Source organism: Dasypus novemcinctus, chromosome 2 (genome assembly GCF_030445035.2).
Source record: "Dasypus novemcinctus isolate mDasNov1 chromosome 2, mDasNov1.1.hap2, whole genome shotgun sequence".
Lineage (NCBI taxonomy): Eukaryota > Metazoa > Chordata > Mammalia > Cingulata > Dasypodidae > Dasypus > Dasypus novemcinctus.
Genome location: NC_080674.1, coordinates 78,191,731 through 78,211,685, shown reverse-complemented (window position 1 = coordinate 78,211,685; position 19,955 = coordinate 78,191,731). Strand labels below are relative to the sequence as shown.

At 44.6% G+C, this 19,955-nt stretch overlaps 1 protein-coding gene across 2 annotated transcripts in view; it reads right to left on the bottom strand.

Moving 5' to 3' along the window:
• The window catches only part of PDE8B (phosphodiesterase 8B), a 347,153-nt gene extending 333,647 nt beyond the window's left edge, over nt 1-13,506 (bottom strand). For both annotated transcript variants that reach the window (XM_058275154.1, XM_058275158.1), the window contains exon 1: nt 13,233-13,506. In XM_058275154.1, coding sequence (XP_058131137.1) covers nt 13,233-13,268 — 36 coding nt within the window. In that variant the 5' untranslated portion in view covers nt 13,269-13,506. The remainder of the gene's footprint in view (nt 1-13,232) is intronic.
• Nucleotides 13,507-19,955: the final 6,449 nt, after the last annotated feature.

The window sequence follows — 19,955 nt, the reverse complement described above, 5'->3', positions numbered from 1 at the left end:
CTTTTGTTAAATTTGGGAAGTTTTCTGCCATTATTTCTTTGGATATTCTCTCTCTCTCTCTTTCTCTTTCTCTCTTCCTTTCTTCTCCTGCGACTCCCATAATGTACATTTGATAAATTCAACACCTAATCATGATAACAACTCTCAATAACTCAGTAATGAAAGGGGCCTCTTCAACTGATAAATAGCAACTATGAAAAATATACATTAAGACTCAGGGAAGCAGACATGGCTCAACTGATAGAGTGTCCACCTACCATACGGAGGGTCCAGGGTTTGATACGCAGAGCCTCCTGACCCATGTGGTGAGCTGGCCCACCACAGTGCTGATGTGTGCAAGGAGTGCTGTGGCACGCTGGGGCGCCCCGCATAGGGATGCGCTTCACGCAAGAAGTGTGCCCCTCAAGGAAAGCCACCCCATGTGAAAAAAGCGCAACCCACCCAGGAGTGGCACCGCACACACGGAGAGCAGCCCACCCAGGAGTGGTGCAACACACATGGAGAGCTGATGCAGCAAGATGACACAACCAAAAAAGAGACACAGTTTCCCAGTGCCTCCTGACAATGCAAGCGGATGCAGAAGAACACACAGCGAATGGACTCAGAGAGTAGACAATGTGGGGGAAATGGGAGAGAAATAAATAAAATAAATCTTTAAATAAAAAAAAGACTTATACTTAAAAGTGAAAGGCTGAATGTGTTTTTTTTCCCCCTACAATCAGGAGCAAGGCATTTGGGTGTACACCCATACTGGAGGTCCTAGCCAGTAAGATAAAGCAAGAAAAGAAAATTTTAAAACAAAGGAAAGAAAGAAGTAAAACTTTGTTTATTCATAGACAACATAATTAGGTATACAGAAAACCCTAAAGATGCTGCAAAAAAAAAAAGTGGCTAGAATTGATAAATGAGTTTAACAAAGTCATAGGATACAAGGTCAGTATACAAAATCAAGTGTATCTTATATACTAGCAATGAAAAATTGGGAATTGAAATAGAAAATACCACTTACAATGGTATTAAAAAGCATAACTGTTTCTCTGTAGATCTTTAACTGAAAGGTGCAAAACACTGCTGAAAGAAATTGAGAAGTCTTAAGCAGAGATATACAATATTTTTAATCAGAAGACTCAATATTGTTGAAGTGTCAATTCTCCCCCAATTGCTCTATAGAGTTGATACAATCCCAGGCAAATCCCTGTAGGCTCCTTTTAAAAATAGAAATTGACAAACTGATTCTAAACTTCACATAGAAATATAGAAAAGCAAAGGACTTAGAATAGTCAAGTTAATTTTTTAAAAGAAGAAAAAGTTGAAGACAAAAACTATCTGATTTCAAGATTTATTATAAAGCCATAGTAATCAAGACAGCGTGGTATTGGCATAAGAATAGACAAAATAGAACAGAATAGTGTCCAGATAGAAACCATGCAGATAGGGCCAATTAATTTTCAATGAAAGTGCCAAGGTAATTCAATGAGGAAAGTAGTCTTTTCAACAGCTGGTGGAATGACTAGATATCCAAATGCAAAAAAAAACAAATCTTACACTATGTACAAATATTAACTTAAAATGGTCATAGACTTAAACAAAGAAGTTAGAACTAAAAAACTTGTAGTAGTAAATAAAGAGAATCTTTGCAAAATTCAAGCAGGCAAGGATGTCTTAGAAAGAATGTAAAAGGCAAGAACCATAAAAGAAAAAAAATGTGATAAATTGGAATTCATTAAAATTCTGCTCTTTTAAAGGCACCTTTAAGAAAATAAAAAGGCAAGCCACAAACCAGGAGAAGTATTATATATTCAAAGACTCCTATCTAGAGTATATAAAGAAGCCTTACAATAGAATAATCAAGACAAACTACCCAATTAAAAATTGGGCAAAAAATATGGACAGGCACTTCACAAAACACAAAAATGACCAATAATCCCATGGAAAAAAGCTCAGCATCATTAGTCACCAGTGAAATACAAATAAAACCACAATGATATATCACTACACATCCACTAGAAGAGCAAACTGTAAAAGACTGACAATACCAAGGTGCTGGCATGGATGTGAAGCAACCAGAATCCTCAAAATTGCTTATGGGAATGTAAATTGGCATGACCACTTTTGGAAAACAGCCTGACAGTTTCTTATTAGTTAAGCATATACTTATCTTACTAGTTAAGCAGTTTTTTATTAGTTAAGCATATACAAACTGCAGCTTCACTTCCAGGCATTGGCCAAAGAGAATGAAAATATATGTCCAAAGGCTTGTCCATAGATGTTCGTAGCTGCTTCTTTCATAATAACCAAAGGCCAAAAACAACTCAAATGTTCTTTAGCAGGTGAATAAAGTGTGGTCCCTTCATACAAGAAAATGCTATTCAATGATTAAAAAAAAAAAAAAGTAACAAAATACTGATACACATAGCAACACAGATAAATCTCAAAATCATTATACTTGGTGAAAAGAGTCAGATACAAAAGGCTACATATACATAGTCAATGGTCTAATCTACCAGAATAGAAAGAAGGTCAGTGGCTTCTTCATGTCGTAGCAGGTGCTGGGAGTCAACTGGGAATGGCAAAGGGACAGAGTGTTAGACTTGTTCTATATCTAGACGGTGGTTCTGATTACATGGACATGTATCTTTGTGAAAACTCATTAAACTAAAGGTATATTTACCGTATATAAAGTATACCTCAATAAAGTTTGTTTTTTTAAATTTGCAGCATTTACCCTGACCACCAAGACAAGAAGATAATAAAATCATCATTCCTTACTAATCATATTATTCTTGGGCCTATTTTCCTTTAACCAGCTAAAGTTTTCTTTTTCTAAAATGTGTTGAGAGACTGGAAGTTGTTTAAATTCTTCAGAAGACCATGGCCAGCCTATCAGACAACCAGTTCACATGTTAGACCAAAGTGATGTGGGAAGACAACTTTCAGGCCCATAAAGACAATCACTGGCACCAGCCAGACATTGCTGACCGAGCGAAAGGAGGACGACAGGTTCACTTCCATCTCATCTCAATTGTGTGTCAGATCAGATTTTAGTGAAAGAATTGCTCTCTCCTGCCTTCTCATTGAGCCTCACGTGGCACTGGCACTTAAACCTTACCACAGATTGTGGCCCACATCTCCCTCTTCACCTCTCTCTTTCTATGTCCCTAAACCAAAGAATACATTGAGAATAAGAATGGACACTCCTTTATTGCACTTGTTTTGCAAGCAATCATAAGCTAATTTCCAGAGACTTCCACTTTTTACTAGCATCTGTCTTGTCGCCTGTTTCAATAAATGAATGCTCTATGCTCCTACCTAAATCCAATCTCTTCATTCCTCCTCCTTCTCTGTGGTATTCTGAGATACTATACACCTCAGAAAGATCATGTCCTTAGAGCTAATTCATTCCTATTGTAGGGCGAAGCTTTTGATTAGGTTCCCTCAGTAAGGGTGACCCAGGGTGTGTCCTAATCCTCTTACTGGAGTCCTTCATAAATGGGATAAATATGGAGAGATGCACAGAGAGAAAAAAATACCCAGTAGCTCAGAGAGGAACCCACAGACGCTGACAGAGAAAGCCATGACCACAAGAAGTGGAAATCAATGGAACCTGGGAGAGAGAACGTCACAGAAGGAGCAGCCAGAAGCTGAAAGCAACAGAGCCTGGAGGAAAAGGCAGAGACCAGCAGGCACATGGTGCCCTGCCATGTGTGACAGGAGTCCAGGATAGCTAGCAGCCGTGTCTTCTGGCAAAGAGTCTTGATTTGGAAATTTTTCTCAGCCTCAGAGCTGTAAACTTATAAAGTAATAAATCCCCATTGTAAAAGCCAGCCCATTTCTGGTATATTGCCTTGGCAACCTTGAGCACACTAAAGCGCTCTCCTACTCTCCTTCACTTACCTCTGCCTCTCTACTGATCATTGTTAACAGCACACAAATATGGTTCTATTTCTCCCAACTTAAAAATAAACAAAAATCACTCCCCTTTTACCATCTTCTCTTTATCCCTCTGAATCCATAATAGCACTTCTTATTTACTGGGAAAATAACAGCAACCAGAAGAGAACTTTCTCATCCCCGACCATGAAATCTATGAACCTGCCTGTATCTGTCCCCAGGTACTCTTCCTTCACTCCTGTGACATAGCAGTGGGCTTGTCCATGCACCTCTTTTCTAAGGGGAAGAGTGTGATATCCCACAAGTCAAGAAAAAAAAATGTGTGTCAAGGAGGAGGAAATTATCAATTGTGTCAAATGCCACTGATAGGTCAAGTAAGGTGAGACTTGAGAATACCAGGGAGTTTAGCAACACGGAGATCACTGGACATCCTGCCAAGACCAGTCTCTAGGGTGGCGGACTTGGCCCAGTGGTTAGGGCGTCCGTCCAGCACATGGGAGGTCCGCGGTTCAAACCCCGGGCCTCCTTGACCCGTGTGGAGCTGGCCCATGCGCAGTGCTGATGTGCGCAAGGAGTCCCCCGCATAGGGGAGCCCCACGCGCAAGTAGGGGAGCCCCCACATGCAAGGAGTGTGCCCCGTAAGGAGAGCCGCCCAGCACGAAAGAAAGTGCAGCCTGCCTAAGAATGGTGCCACCCACACGGAGAGCTGGCACAACAAGATGACAGAACAAGAAAAGAGACAGAGATTCCCGTGCCGCTGACAACATAAGCGGACAAAGAAACAAGACGCAGCAAATAGACATAGAGAACAGACAACCGAGGTGGGGGGCAAGGGGAGAGAAATAAATAAATCTTTAAAAAAAAAAAAAAGACCAGTCTCTATGCAGTGGTAGGAAAAAGCCTGACTTCAGTGAGTTAGAGGGAAAAGAGGAGTTGGAGACAGAGTACATAAATAACTCTTTTCTCAGAGATTTATTACAAACAAAGCTGAGAAATAGACAGAAGCTAGCAGGAAAAGTGGAATCAAGAAAAGAGAATCTGGGTAGGGTGTATACAAATGTGCACTGAAACATTCTTTTGACTTTTCTATATGTATTAATATTTCCAAGCAAAACCTCAGTGGGAGTAGCAAGAAATGCTCTAATCTCATTTATTAAGCAAATGTCTACAACCCACGATTCCACTGTCCTCACAGTTCCATTCATTATGGTTCACTTATTTAGAGCAATAATTTTCAGCTAACAAATCCACTCCTCTCCTTTAAAGCTATCTTAGGGGCACTCAAAGGTTGGTTATAAGAAAAGACTTCCAGGGGGAAGTGGGCTTTTATTTTGACCCTGGTACTTCAGAAGAGATGCTTTTGTAGTCAAGTCTAGCCTCAGAGTTCCCCTGATGAATTTTCCTTTCAGGGATTCAAGAACCAGGCCAGACCTGGTCACCAGTAAACTCAACCCCATTCACCAAAGTCAACTCATGGAGAAGAATTCAGGACTAAACAGGCAAAGGACAGGGGCCTGGTGGCAAGACCAACCAATAGACGAATGATACAAATTTATGCTAGTGGTGGGAGGGACATTAGAGATATTCTAATGTCATCCTAGAGACTCTCTCTTACCCCATGTCCCCGCCGTCTGCAAATCCCATTGACTTCATCTTCATAATATATTCAGAACCGACCGTTTTTCAACTTCACTGCCATCATCCCAGTCTAAGCCACCCCTATCTCTCGCCTGGGCTATGGCCACGGCCTCCTGGCAGGTCTTGTGGCTTCACTCAGGCTCCCCTCAGGCATCCTCAACAGAGCAACCAGAGTGCTCCTGCAACAAGTTAAGTCAGACCCCCTCACTCCCCTGCTCTAAGCCCCCCAGTCTTCACAGCAGCCACTTAGGCCCTAAATGCCCTGGCCCTCCATGACTTCTGACCTCATTTCCTGCCTCCCTCCCCTTGCTCACTCTCTCCTGCCGCACTGGCCTCCTGGCTACAACTTGGAGAGACAGACAGGGTCCTGCTTGGAATGCTCTTCCCCAAACAGTCACATGGTTCACTCCCACTTCTCTTGACCTGGGCTCAAATGTCACCTTATCAAAGAGGCCTTCTCTGACCACCTCCTTTAATACAGCAGCACTCCCTACCCCATCCACAGGAGTCCTCATCACCCTTCTCTGCTTTGTCTTTCTCCCTAGTGTTTACTGCCCTCCTGACACTCTTCCCTCCCTCTCTCCTGCCTTCCCTCCCTTCCTGCCTCCCTGCCTTCCTGATTTCCTCCCTTCTCTCCCTTTCATTCTTTCCTGTCTCCCCACACCAGAAGGTGAGCCCCAGGAGCAGAGGAACTTGGTCTGGCCCATGCTCTTTTCCAAAAAATGCAAAATGGGGAAGTGAATGTGGCTCGAGCAGTTGGGTGCCTGCCTACCACAAGCAAGGTCCCAGGTTCAGTTCCTGGTACCTCCTAAAGAAGACAAGCAAGACAGCAAGGTGATGCAACAAGATGACACAATGAGGAAACACAATGAGAAACACAGCAAACAGGGAGCAGAGGTGACCCAAGCAATTGAGTGCCACATGGGAGGTCCCAGACTCAGTTCCCAGTGCCTCCTAAAAAGAAGATGAGCAGAGACAGAAAATGCAAACCATGGGGGCGGGGGGGGGGGGTGGTGGTATGGGATAAATAAATAAAAATCTTCTTTAAAAAATACAAAATGGAGCTAGAAGACAGATCCTAAAAATTTAGGGAAATCATTTGTTTTCCTTTTATTTAATTAGCCATGGCCTTCTAACATGTGTACAATGATAATATTAGTAAAGTGTTGATATACCTATTAGGTCACTAACTTTCTTAGTAATATCTCAACCACTTTCTTAGCAATGTTCCCCATACATCTCATTCTGGAGGAATATTACAAGGGAGGATTTTGGCTGGCCATGTATGTTAGATGGCTGGTTTTCCATCCATTTGATCCAGTTAAATTTACTTAATTTTCTAAGAAAAATCGAAACCAAGGCTGGGATTTGGTAAGGCAAGCAAGCCATCTAGGGTGCACAATTTAAGGAGGCACTCACTCTCAGGGTCCTTAAATTTTGTATCCAGGCGCCTGATTCCTAAAGAGAGACTCACTCCTTGGGTCTGACAAGTGATTATGTCACCAGTCTGGAAGCTGGGGTCACGCAACACCAGAGACAGAGAATGAGGGCCTTGGTGTAAGCAGGGGAAGACAAACTGCGTGAGAGGCAGGAGTCCTGGGTTCCAGTCCCCTCTTTGCCACCTGGGTCACATTTCATCAAATCTAAGTCACCATATTGATTCTATGAAACTCCATTACTTTATGTACTACCAAGAAAGAAAAAATAGTCTGGCCATTAACCTATGACATAACGCCCAAGTGACAGTCCTACATGATGCAAGAATTGGTGCCACTAACCTCTCTCACTACTCTGCCTTTTTTTTTTAATCTATACAGAGGGATTAGGCATTTTTTTCTGCCTTCAGAATAGTCATTTAACATGGGATAGGTTATCCTTTTACACATATCTCAGTAACAAAACATAAATCTAGCTTTATCTACTTGTGGTTATCTTTTCTTTCTTAAAAGCACTTGGTTGTAACTTTGCAAACAAACAAACGAAACAAACCTGAAATTGCGTCATTCCCCCAATGACAAATATTTGCTTCATGAGTATTAAATTCATATCCAAGCTCTGTTTCCTGGACTCTGCTTTAAAACAATAAACTTTTTTCTTTTTAATGACAAATCACAGTGTAGTTCTTTTGAAGTCACCTTAATCAGCAATTAAACTCAACACGTGAAGTATCAACCATGCACTTACCTTAACTAAAATGTAGAAATAGGAAAAGCTGAAACAGTTGCTGTGCAGGCCCAGGCAATGACTACTACTAGCTGTATCATGACCACTGCCGGGCTCACCACGACTGAGGAGCTGCTTCCCTATCGCCAGCATCTCTGAATCAGCCTGGTAATCCAACGCTGTGCTTACTTACCTTCAGAATAGGGCACGGGCAGCAAATCCAGTATGCACTGCACCTGCTGTCTCAGAGGAAGGCCCAGCAACCACCCACGACTGCAGTCCTGGCTCCCCTCACCCACACACGATGTCAGCTGTGAGCTGTGTGCTTGCCCCTGACGCAGGCAGGCCACTGCCTCGGTTTCCTCCTGGTCTTTTATATTGCTCCAGTCACACAAGTCCAAGGTCTACATGACAACAGAAAGTTCTCGCAGGCCACAGATCGAGGTATTCACAGTAATCAAGGCAAAGCATCTATCCCAGGTATGGAGCAACCCACACTTATCTTAACCCCTTATATTTCCAAGGAAAGATGCTGTGAAACGGCAAGTCTGTGGGCGTCTTCTTGGGCAGGCCTGGGCCTACGGAGAAAGGATCCGGCCTGCGTTTCCCCTCTCCCAGGTGCCACTGACTTCAAGACACAGACTAATTCCAGGGTCAATAAAATGAGGGAGGGACGAGAGGGTGCTTCTCAGAAAAACGGAAACGCTGTTTTTATGAATCACTTTAACTCTGCCAACCCTAGCTGCCTCAGTGGTAATGGAGCTCATCATTTCAAGGGGCTATTTAAGGGGATGGTAGCTTGTGTTCCTTTTCTATCTGTGAGCCTGTGACTTCAGTGTGTGCAAGCTCTCGGGAGCTGTGGAATGGGTAGGGGAGCACTACCATACTAAGAACACGCGCGTCCTGGGCATGCTGTGGAAGCTCTGGTGAGCTCATGACCCGTCTCCGTCTGTTTGGGGTGCCGCACACTGGCCCTGAAGGGCCCCACAGGCTTCTCAAGTTGTGAAGGAGAACGGGACCATTTTTGACCCCTTGGTTTATATCAAGCACTTTTTAGACTCTATCTCATTTAATTGGCTCAATAGCCCTATTGGGCAAGGATTTACTATTCCCTTTTGGCAGATGGAGACACTGCTGGCAGTGATGGCGCTGAGGCCAGAACCCAGGCGGTTCATGCTCTCGACCAGCATGCTTACCAGCTCTCACCGCCGGTCTCCCTGTCTCACGTTAGATTCAGCGCCTTTACTGAAAGGTCACATGGTGCAAATAATGGCACTGGGCCCCTTTAACTTTCTGGAAATGACACTTTTGATTAATCAGTGGAGAAGCGGAGGTGCAAGGAGGGAAGTGATTTAAAGGGAGAGACAACTTCATAACGAGGCTTCAGAAACACACTGGCCACCTAAAACAAAGCCACTGACCACACCTCAGGACATGCCATTGGACAGAGACAGTGCTATGTATTTTCCATACCATTTACCTCTTTTTGGACAGACAGGAAGACGTTTCCTAGTCTTTACGGAATGGGGTAAGGTCTCTGTGACTAGTTCTGACCAACAGGCTGTAAATAAAAGAAATTCTCCACTGTCTCTCTGTTCCCCTGCCACAGGACCATGGAGACTGCGTTCTAGAAGGCAGAGTTACAAATTGGCAGCACTTTGGCGAGTCTGGCTCCTTCAGTGACTGGGTGGAGCCAAGGCACTCTGCTAACCTACTCTGGACATGTAATGTGAGAAAAATATGCCCCTTTTTTTTTTTTAAGCCACTTGAGGTTTCAGGGTTAATTTGTGAGAGCAACATAGCCTAGCGCCATCTCACACACAAATCTACCTCAGAAAAGCCAAAGTACCAAAAACAGACGTCACATTTCAGGAATTCTTATATTAGGTGAAACCATATTCAACTGCCATTTTTGTAGGTTAAAAAAAGAGAAGAAATATTGGCAATAATGTTAGTTGAACCTCTCATTTCACAGATTTGCCGAATCTTACAATTGGTAAAGTCCTTGGTAATCAACAAGTCCTATTACTCCTGGTTTACAGATAACACACCTGAGACCCATTTACATTAAGTAATTACCAGCAGTCTAAAAGCATGGTAAAAGAACAGATATTATATTTCTTTGGGTAGGGCAACTTGGCAGTATGTATTTATAAGTACACATCATATAGTCATTCCACAGCAATTCTGCCTCTTTGACCCAGCAATTCCACCTCTAGGAATGGATCCACTAAAATTACCTGAACAGTGTGCAGAAATATATAAATAAAAAGGTCCACTACAGTAGCATTTTATGTGATTGTGAAAACTTAGAAATAATTCAAATGTCCACTCATGGGGACCTGGTTAAATAAATTATGGTCCATCCATCTGTACTCAAATCTACATAGTACAAAAGACAGAGGTCAATCTCCTTGCTGTCATGGAAAGATACCCAAGTCATATAGTTAAGTGATAAAAGTACAACAGCATAAGGAGAAAAAAAAAGAAAAGAAAAATCACCACTCATAAAAGATTTATTAACCTCTATGAACTGAGGTGTGTAAAGTACCTGACACTTAGTAGACATATTTGCCCTCCCTCCCTTGTATATTGCTTGGATCATTGTAAATAAACACATCTAGCTGGCCCAGAACCTACCAGCTGTGTGATCACAGGCAAAAAGCCTCAGTTCCCTCATCTGTAAAAGTGAAAGAAATAATTACAAGTTCTTCAGAAGGTGTTGCTAGGATTAAATGAGACTATGTACATAAAGTGCATAGCACAATGCCTGGCACATAGTTAGTGCTTAATAAATTGTAATGATGATACTATTGATCTCTGAAAACCTGAAGAAACAGGGTTTCTTGGGGGTTTTGTTGTATTTACTTCTGCTTTTTTTAACTCTTTAAAAAAAATTATTGGGAAGCAGCTGTGGCTCAGTCAGCTGGGCTCCCATCTACCATATGGGAGGCCCTGGGACGCGAAACCCTTGTAAAGGCAAGCTGGCCCTTGCACCACAGAGTGCTGATGCAGCAAGATGACACAACAAAGGGAGACAAGCAGACAGAAAAAACATGCAGCGAATGGACACAGAGGACAGACAACAACAACAAAAAAACAAGCCACAAGGGGAGGAATGAATGAATGAATGAATGAATAAACAAATCTTTAAAAAAATTATCTAGTAAGAACATATAATCAATCACATGGCTTATTTTCCTTTCTGCAATTAAACAAAAAAAGTAAGACTACATTTTAAGAAGTGCTTATCTCAAACTCTAGCAAAAGTAGACATCCCAATATTTAATGCAGCTTCTAAAGACAATTTCATTATTTTGCTATCAAACTGATAAACTGCTTTCCTCAGAAGATAAGATCAACTTTATTTCCAGCTAAAAAAAATTATTTTAATCAGGTAGAACCCAATGGTCCTCCCTGAGAGATGCAGCATGCTCAGCCCTCTCCTAATTTTGAGTTAGTCTGGGGCTTTTCTTCTCGGGCTGTAACAGAGATGTTATGATGAGGACCAACTCTTAAGTGCACAGAAAGGAACTTTTCCTTCCCAAGTTACAAATTGTGTAACCACACTGGAAACTTAAACAGGACTTTCTATTTGAGGCCCTTCCCTGAGTATTAAACTGGTCAGGCTTATTAGCCCAGTTCCACAGACCTTAAATCTCAAAGACATGTGTGGGTCTTAAGAGTGAAATTTAATTCACCCACAGCTCTGATCCAGTATCTCTTCAGTCCATGGATGCTCTTTCAAGCCAAGCACCAGTAAGACTGCAAAGAACTAGTGAGTATGACTCAGGCCATCTAAGCTTGGCAAACTACTGCCAGAGTGGACCCCAGATATAAAGGCTCCTTTTCCAGATGTGGGGGCTGAGGCCCAGTCAAGTTGGGTGGCTTACCCAAAGTTATGTAGTTTATCAGTGACAGAGCTGAAACTCAAGCTCCTGCTTCCCAATCCATGCCTCCTTCCACTGCTGGCAAATCATCATTCTCCCCTTTTCACTTCTTGTAAAACCAAGCCTCTACAACGTTAAAATAGCTCACTCAAGGTCAGAGGAGCTGTCCTAGCAGAACTGGCAATGCAAGCTGAGCAGATGATAAAATCCTCTGCCCACGACCTTCTCCAGGGTCCTGTATCGATGTTTTTGTTGATTATTTCCCAACACACAGTTTATAGGAAATCTCTCTTCTAGATTTAGCAACAGCACTACCAGTTGAGTTTAATTTCAGGTTCTGACAGACGCATCTGTTACTATCAGAGCAGGCAGTCCCCCTACCCCCTACCCCCAAGCCCTGGACTGAAGACCTGCAAAGGCCTCTGGGGCAGATCACCACCATACAGGTGGTCCTGCCCTAGCCACTTGCAGCTCCCCCAACAGGGGCATTTTTGCCAACCTATCGACCACAAACCGGTGTTAGCCTGAGCCAGTAGCAGAATGGAAGGGCACAGCTAGGCTAGAGGGTACAAAGGACCCTGCTGAAGATTCAGGATCCCTTAGCCAAGTATTTATAAAGACTGTTCCAAGCCTCAGACCGGCAACAGTGCTGGGGACCACATCTACTTGGTCCTGGCAACTAAGTACATTTCAAGTGACACTCAGACGCCTTAGAGGCATGCCCCATGCCCCCACGTTCGGAGCAGCGGGCCAACTGTGCAACTTTGCCCTTACCCCTTTGGTCCAGGCGTCCTGCCTGCACTGTAGACCTTTCCCATAGGCACTTCCTGCGACCTATGGCGAGAGCCCCCTTGGCAGCCGCGTTCCATCGCCCACATTCACCCCTGCTCGCCTCCCACCGCCTCCTCGCATCTCTTCCCACGGGGAATGAGGCGGGTGGTTTAATCCTCACACTCTATCTGTCCAGCAAACGCCGCCCCGGGAAGTGATGAGGCGGCGCAAGTGGGTCCCGCGGATGGAGGAGTCCCGATGGCTGGAGCGAGGGTACCTGGGCTTCCTGCGACTCGACACCCCACCCCACCCCATTCACCCCTAAACCCGCACCCACACCAGCTGGGCTGGCGGTGGTTCACTTCCCGGGAAGGGCGGCAGCTATGCAGCCACAGGAAGCAAACGGAAGAAAGCAGGGGCACCGTGGACGCGCAGAGACTGCTGCGGACCGAAGCGTGGGAAAAGCGGGGAGCAACAGGAGTCAGTCCAGCTGGCCCGACGGAGAAACAGCTCGAGCTACTGCAAGAGAAAACGCAGCAGACGCCGCCGAGCGCCATGCGAACGCGAAGGGCGGCCGTTCCGAGAGCGGTTATTATTATTCGGAATTGCAAACTGGACGATTACACCAGATACCCTAGGTGCTTTCTGCCCGAGAAGGAAGAAGGGAGCCGGGCACGCAGAGATTGGAAGATGGGCACGGGTGGGGGTGGGGGCAAGAAAAGAAAGAAACCCGCCTGGCAGCTGGAAGTCTGGAAGGGCCCCGCGCGCTGCGGCCCTCGGGGACCGCGCTGTGCGCCCGGTGCCAGGTGCGAGGGGGCGGCCCTGGCACGGTGCAGGGCGCTGTGCCCGCGGCACGCACCGACCCGCGCGGGGGCTCACCTGGCGGGCACTCTGCCGGCGGCGCTGCCGATCCATGCTGGCAGCGGGCAGTCCCGCGCTGCAGCCCGCGCAGAGCGCACTAGGGCGGGTGCACCCCACGCCCCGAGCTTCGCGCCCACGTGAAAGTCCCGGTAGCTCTGAGGGACTCTGGCCGCCAGCGGGAGCCTCTTGGCGCCTACACTCTCCAGACACGTCCGTGAGGCCGGCGGGTGCCTGGGTCCTAGCGCCCCTCGCGGGACCGGGAGCCCCGACTTTGCGCCGGCTTAGCGCCCAGCGGGTTCCTCCGCTCCGGGCACAAGGGAAGTTGAGTCTCGCTGGCGCTACCGAGCCTGGCGCCTTTCTTGGGACTCAGGCCCTGGGCATCCTCCTCATTGTGCCCACCTTTCGCTCTCCTCGCTCCTCAGCTCCGAAGAAAACGCTGAAGGATCAGATTTGCCTGCTTCCTTTAATTCACCTTTTAAAATTTCTATATATATTATTTGCCCATACGTCACTTTAATATGTCACTTGATCTTATTTTCTTTGATGATTTTTAAGTGCAAGGCAGACATTATAGTACAGATCGTTCTTCCTCATAATAAAGGAGGGTTTTTGAATTCAAATGAACACGTAAACAACACTATTGTCTGTGGGTTTGGGGTTGGGTATCCCTCAATTGGAAATGTGCAGAGTCTAACGTGGACCAAGCCAACGGGGGGGGTGGGGGAACGGGGGGGGGGGGGAGCTACCCGTCTTAAGTTCCCTCCACCCCTGTTCAGGGAGCTGGACTCAAAGGTCCGAGTGGGTCCTGTGAAGCTTTCAGAAGCTTTCAAAAAGTAATAAGTTGTACCTAATTAAATGCCTCAGCTGAAATAAGCCTGTTATCTTGTAATTAGGACCATACGGGGTCCTCCAGGGCAGAGGGATTTCTAACAAAGATCTAGAAAGCATTTGCAAAGGCTTTTCCCTTCCCAGCTGCCCACGGGCTGAGTCAGGGCAGCCAAAACCAAGAACAAGGACAGTAAGCTTTTCCTGTTGTCCTTCTAATGAGACTTCTAATGGCTGGAAAGGAAAACAAGTCACTTTTAGAAGTAAAACCTAGTATGCGGGACATGGAGAGAGACAAAGAGAAACATTATTTTATTGTTACCTATATTCTGTTAAGGCCAACAGTGAGGCGTGAGTGTGGTATTACTAGAGCCTTTATTATCTTTTCTAAAGGGCTCGACGTATTTTTCCCACAAAAGCGTACTGCCCTGTGGCAGACAGACTCTAAGATGGCCCTCAGTTCTCCCCATCTCCTAGTGTTCATGCCCTGGTGAAATTCCCTCCATTTGAGTGTGAGTGGAACCTGTGACTTGCTTTTTACAGAAAGAATATAGCAAAGATGACAAGCGGTCATGTTGGGAAGGCCCATGTGGCCACAACCAGTAAGGAATTGAGGATCTCAGTTCAGCAAGCTGAAAGAAACCATGCCCTGCCAACAACCATGAGAGATTGAAAGTGGATTCTTCCCTAGTCAAGCCTTGAATTGAGACTGCAGCCCCAGCTGCCACCTGCATTGCAGCTTTCTGATGAGATCCTAAAACAGAGGACCCACATGGTAAAGACATGCCCACACTCCTGCCCCACATGAGTGTGTGCTCTTGTAAGGAAAAACAAACAAAAAAACCTAATACACTCTCTTCTTCCACAGACGGAAAAGTGAGGCAAAAAGAGATTAAGTAAATGGGCCAAGGCACTTAAATTAGAATAATCTATCATTATTTCATACTCATGGACTTCTTACACCCTGTAGGGACAAGGGAAAGCAGAATAGCAAAGATATCAGAAGGTAGAAAGATCAAGTTTGGGGTGAGATTTGATAGGCAGTAGAGCAACAGAAGAACTATAAGAAAGTTTGGGGCAAAAATTATCCAGGAGGTGAAAGAACAGTTTGGAAAACTCAGGTTAAGGGTAAATTGACTTGAGTAAAAAATACAAAATATTTTCAGATAGGAAAGTAAATAAAAGAAAAATATGATAAAGGGGGAAAAAAAGTGAGAGAATGAGAAAGACTAAAGGCACCAAATTTAATGAATACCTTTTCTAATTCACTCCTGTAAGTGTGTGAACTTTCCAGAAGAGCAGCTCAAGAAGTACTAGGAGAGTGTCTGTGCACAGAACATGCCTGTGGCAACCAGCCAGTTGTCTTTTGTTCCCAAAATATTGCATAAAAACAGACCATGTCTTAAAACTATTAGCCAGAGTCTTTGAGATAATGTCTTAAGTGCTTTGGATGCCTAATGTTTTAAGTTTTCTGCTCCATCCCTGTTATGATATAGCAAAATAGAGCCCAACTCTAAACCTGCTGGATATGCATTACCTGGCATGCTCCTTAAAGGGACTAGGGGTGGTATATGACTTTAAAAGGAAGGGAAGGGAAAAGGAAAAGGAAAAGAGGGGAAGACAAGGGAAGGGAATGGAATGGAAGAAGAAAGGAAAAGAAAATGGAAGGGACAGAAGGAAGAGGTAGAAAAAGGGAACTGAAGAGAAGGGAATGAAAAAAGAAAGGAAGAATAAAAGGGAAGAAAATAAAGAAGAAAGGAAAGGAAAAGGAAAAGAAACCAAAGACACAGAGTTCCCAGTCTAGCTAGGAGTAGGGGTTGAGAAGGTCCTAAACAGCATATGAAGTTCTGCTCTCATACTTTCCGTTACCTCTGGACATCTCCATGTGTGAGTCCCAACACTATCTCACAATGTAAGCTTCTGAACCAGAAAGCATTATCTCCCTACCAAACCTAATTCCTAGTGTTTAGTGCTACTAAAAACTCCCCAAAACACAACCATCTGGCTTTCCTCCTTCTTCTTAGTTCTCCATATCAACCAGCTACCACCTCCATTAGAATGTCATTGGCTACTGTCCCTCCCTTTGGACTCATATTGCCAGGAGTGAAACAGCCTGTTTGGGCCCCTGTCATCTTCCCCCGGACCAGGTTAGATAAGCAGGCAGCTGCACAGCATGATCGAATTCAGAGGTGCCAAAGACACCACTTCACCTTCTGCTTGTGTCCAAATGTCTATCCCACCTAGGTTTGACAGGGCTGGAAATTTCTTCAAAGTGTTTTTTTCTAATTGGTTCAACACTGCTCTGTTCTGAAGTTTAAAACCCCAAATATTTCTGTTTGCAGTAACTCTCTGTGTCTCTAAAACCTTCATAAGAGTATCAGACACTCTCTTTTTTCCTCGAAGGGCAGCTTATCACTCTTCTCACTGAGGAAGGAGAACAGGCATTGCTGCAGTGAAAGGAAATGAGCAGCAAAAACAATCTCATCCATTTCTCAGCTTTGCCTACGGCCCTGGGTGACCAGCTGTTTGGGTGGAAGAGAATGTAAGGGGGAATAAAGTGGCTTCTGGTTGTTGTTGGCTGGTTGGCTGTCTGGTAACCCCAGATGTGCAATGCAATCCAACTGTCTCAGGCCTATAACTTAACAACCAGAGACATGGGGAAAGAAGAAAGTCGTTTTCTCATGGGAAACAAAGAAGCTCCAACACTCAGGGCTGGAAAAGCAGCTTCCAGCTGCTAAGAGTTAACTAAGGATAACAAGATTCCAGTTTCACTAGTGAGGTTATAACAAATGGGGGGCACTATTTAAGTTCCTTTGTACCCATCAACCGTTGTTCTTCTTCCAAAATTGGAGATGTTGATAACCTGATAAGCTGATGCTTACATGATTGCCATCAGGTGAAAGACCAGTGCCATTAAGATCGACATTTTCTGGAGAAATTGAGTCCAGAGTTTCCCTTCCATGATCATCATGTACATTAAACCTCCCCTGTGTGTGTTGTACTTCCTCCAGTTGGTACAGTGCTATCCCATCGTCGCCATTCCTACAGAAGAACAGACTTCGAGAGGCTTCTTGGTGCCAGCTCTGAACCCTTTTCAGGACCCTAGCCTTTGTTCCCCTACACATATTGAAACCTCAGACTGAGTCAACTAGAGCTATTCTAAGGAAACAAAATACAGCTCCTATAGCATTCTAGACAGGACAGTCCTCAGCCCAGATCCCTGCCTCCAGGATGACTCAGGTCAAAGAGAATGAGGAGAGAAAATTCATAGTAAACCTGCAAGCATCACACGGATGGGGATTAGCCCTGTGGCCTGGAGTTACACATTTGCAAAGATTGAGGGTGAGCTGGAAAATTCAGGGTTATCTAAAGAACAATAAAAACTCTCTCATGATTATCAGCAGGAGGTCATGAGCGTGAATGACGACGGCCTTGCATACTTGTATGTGAGGAGAGGTCACAGCATCAAATGGCTGCCCCACATTTCTTTAGTGTGTTTGAGAACCTATCCCCTCCCACTCATCATTGATACTTACACCCGGCTTCTATTTTAATTCGTTAGAAAGGTATTTCTCAGAGAGATAAGTTTGTTCAATTCTACATTCATCCATTCCCTCCATGCATATTTTTGAGCACCTACTATGTGCCAGGTATTATTTTAGGTGCTAAGGATACCATTGTAAATAAGCTGAATCCATACGTTTACGGAGCTGACATTCCAGTGGCAGGAAAAGAGACAACAAGAAAAAAGAAAAAGAAAATTTTATTATGTTATTAAGATAAAACAAATTAACACAATAGAAAGAGGCTGAGGGGAGGCCACTTTGATATGGGAGGTTGGAGAAATCTTCACTGGGAGGGGATATTTGAACTGAGACATGAATTATCTGAAGGAGCTAGGGATATAAAGGTGTAGGATCCCCGGCGGGGGGGCAGGGAATAGCAAAGGCAAAATTTTTAAGGCAGAACAAGTTTAGTAAATTCAAAGAACAGAAAGGAGGCCACACCAGCTGGAATGCAGGAGAAACCCTTTGGAAGGTTTTAAGCGGAAAACATTTATGATATGACTTACTTTTTAAAGAGATCATTCTAGCCACTGGATGGAGAATCAGTTCTAGGGTATTAAGGGCAGCAGCTGGTAGAGTAGTTAGGGAGATGGTGGTTACTACATGAAAAAGTGGGAACTGATAGAAATGGTCAAATTTTCGATTCATATACTTGAGTGTGAGACTGATGGGCTTAGGACAGATTGGATAAGGGGAGTGGAGTAGAAAAAGAGAGGAAAAAACAAAGCAATCCTAGGTTTTTGGCCAACCAGTTTGGTGGGAAGGTGGAGCCATTTACTGAGATGGGGCAGAGCCAGGGAGGAGCAGGAAAAGAATGGGTGGGAAATTGAGAGAGCCACTCTGACCTTGCTAAGTGTGACTCTCCATTAGACATCCCAGTGGAATGTCAAGTAGGCAGTTGGATCTATGTGACTGGAGCTCAACAGAAAGATCAGGGCTGTAGCCATAAACTCAGAAGTCATCAACCAGTAGATGCTGTGGAAAGCCACGGGGCTAGATGGGGTCACCCAAGGGCAGGAGGTTTAATCAGAGAGAAGAGGCAGGGAAGCACATTCTGGGACTGCCAACTCACTCTTGGAGGTCAAACATCGCACAAAGAGACTGAGGAGCTGGGGCCAGTGAGACAGGAGGAAAACAAGGGGCTGGGGTAGGTATGGTAGGTCTGCAGGTGAGGAGTAAATGTTTGGGTTTGAGCTAAATCTCGACAGCATCACATGACAGGTAGGAGGTGAAGCTCTGTGCACGAGAACTAAGGCTCAAGCCTCAAAGACCACTGAATTTCAAGGGGAAGAACAGAGGGAGAGGATGAGATAAAGGAGATTTAAGGAGATGGCTCAAAGGTAAAATAATCCACCCTCAGGCCAGAGGTTGGTCCCAATCTGACTTCTTGCAGCCCAGAGACTAAGTGAACTAATAGTAAAGAAACATCACTGATGCGCTAACAACCTTAAAAGCTGCAAGTTACTCTCTGAAAGTAGTAATTTTCTTATCAATAACACATACACCCACCCACCTACCCCCCCATCCCCACCCTTCCACACACTCAACTTGGCAACACTTTCCAGAGCTGGAAGGGTTTTTCTCTCCTTTAAGCAATGATAAGAACGATGAGGGTGGGGGGAGTAAAAATTAATTAATTAAATTGCTTCTGGAATTTACTTAAGAATTAAAACACATTTTCATAAATTCTGGCAGCCCTAGTATGCATTTTTCTTTTTAAAGAAGGCATTTTGGATAAATTAGGAAATCCTTGCCCATCAGAATTTGGCCAACACACTATTCCTTTTCTTTTCTTCTGCTCCATTTCCCCGACTTGTTTTCTTTCTCTCCCACCACGGGCCATAGTTCTCAAGTTAAACATAGCATGTCCTGACTAACAAAACCAGGGGCCTGAAGTAATTTGTAACAAAATTGCCCAATCACGTTCATGAATCTGGGGGAGCACTGTTATTATGGATCACACCACAACCACCTTTCCCAGCTCTCCTACCTCGTGTTCAGTTGTTTGGGGTTAAAAAACAATAGGGGAGGAGGTAGAGCCCAGGCACTGGGTGCCTGCTTCCCTTGTACAAGGTCCCAGGTTCAATCCCTGGTACCTACAAAAAAACCCACAAAAATTAACGAAAATAAAAAACAAGCACATAAACCTCCCTGCATAGTTTTCATTTGTTTGCAAAGAGTTGTAGGTAAATAGTAACGACCCTCTGAAAAAGTCTGCAGTAAGTGAAGTTTGTCTACAGGGCTCCCAGCCTCCCTTCCTGGACCAACTCCCTCCTTACTCTACCCAGAGGCCCACCTTGTGCCTCCTATCCTCTACCAAAAAGTGGGAGGCAGCAGCCTACCCCCACAC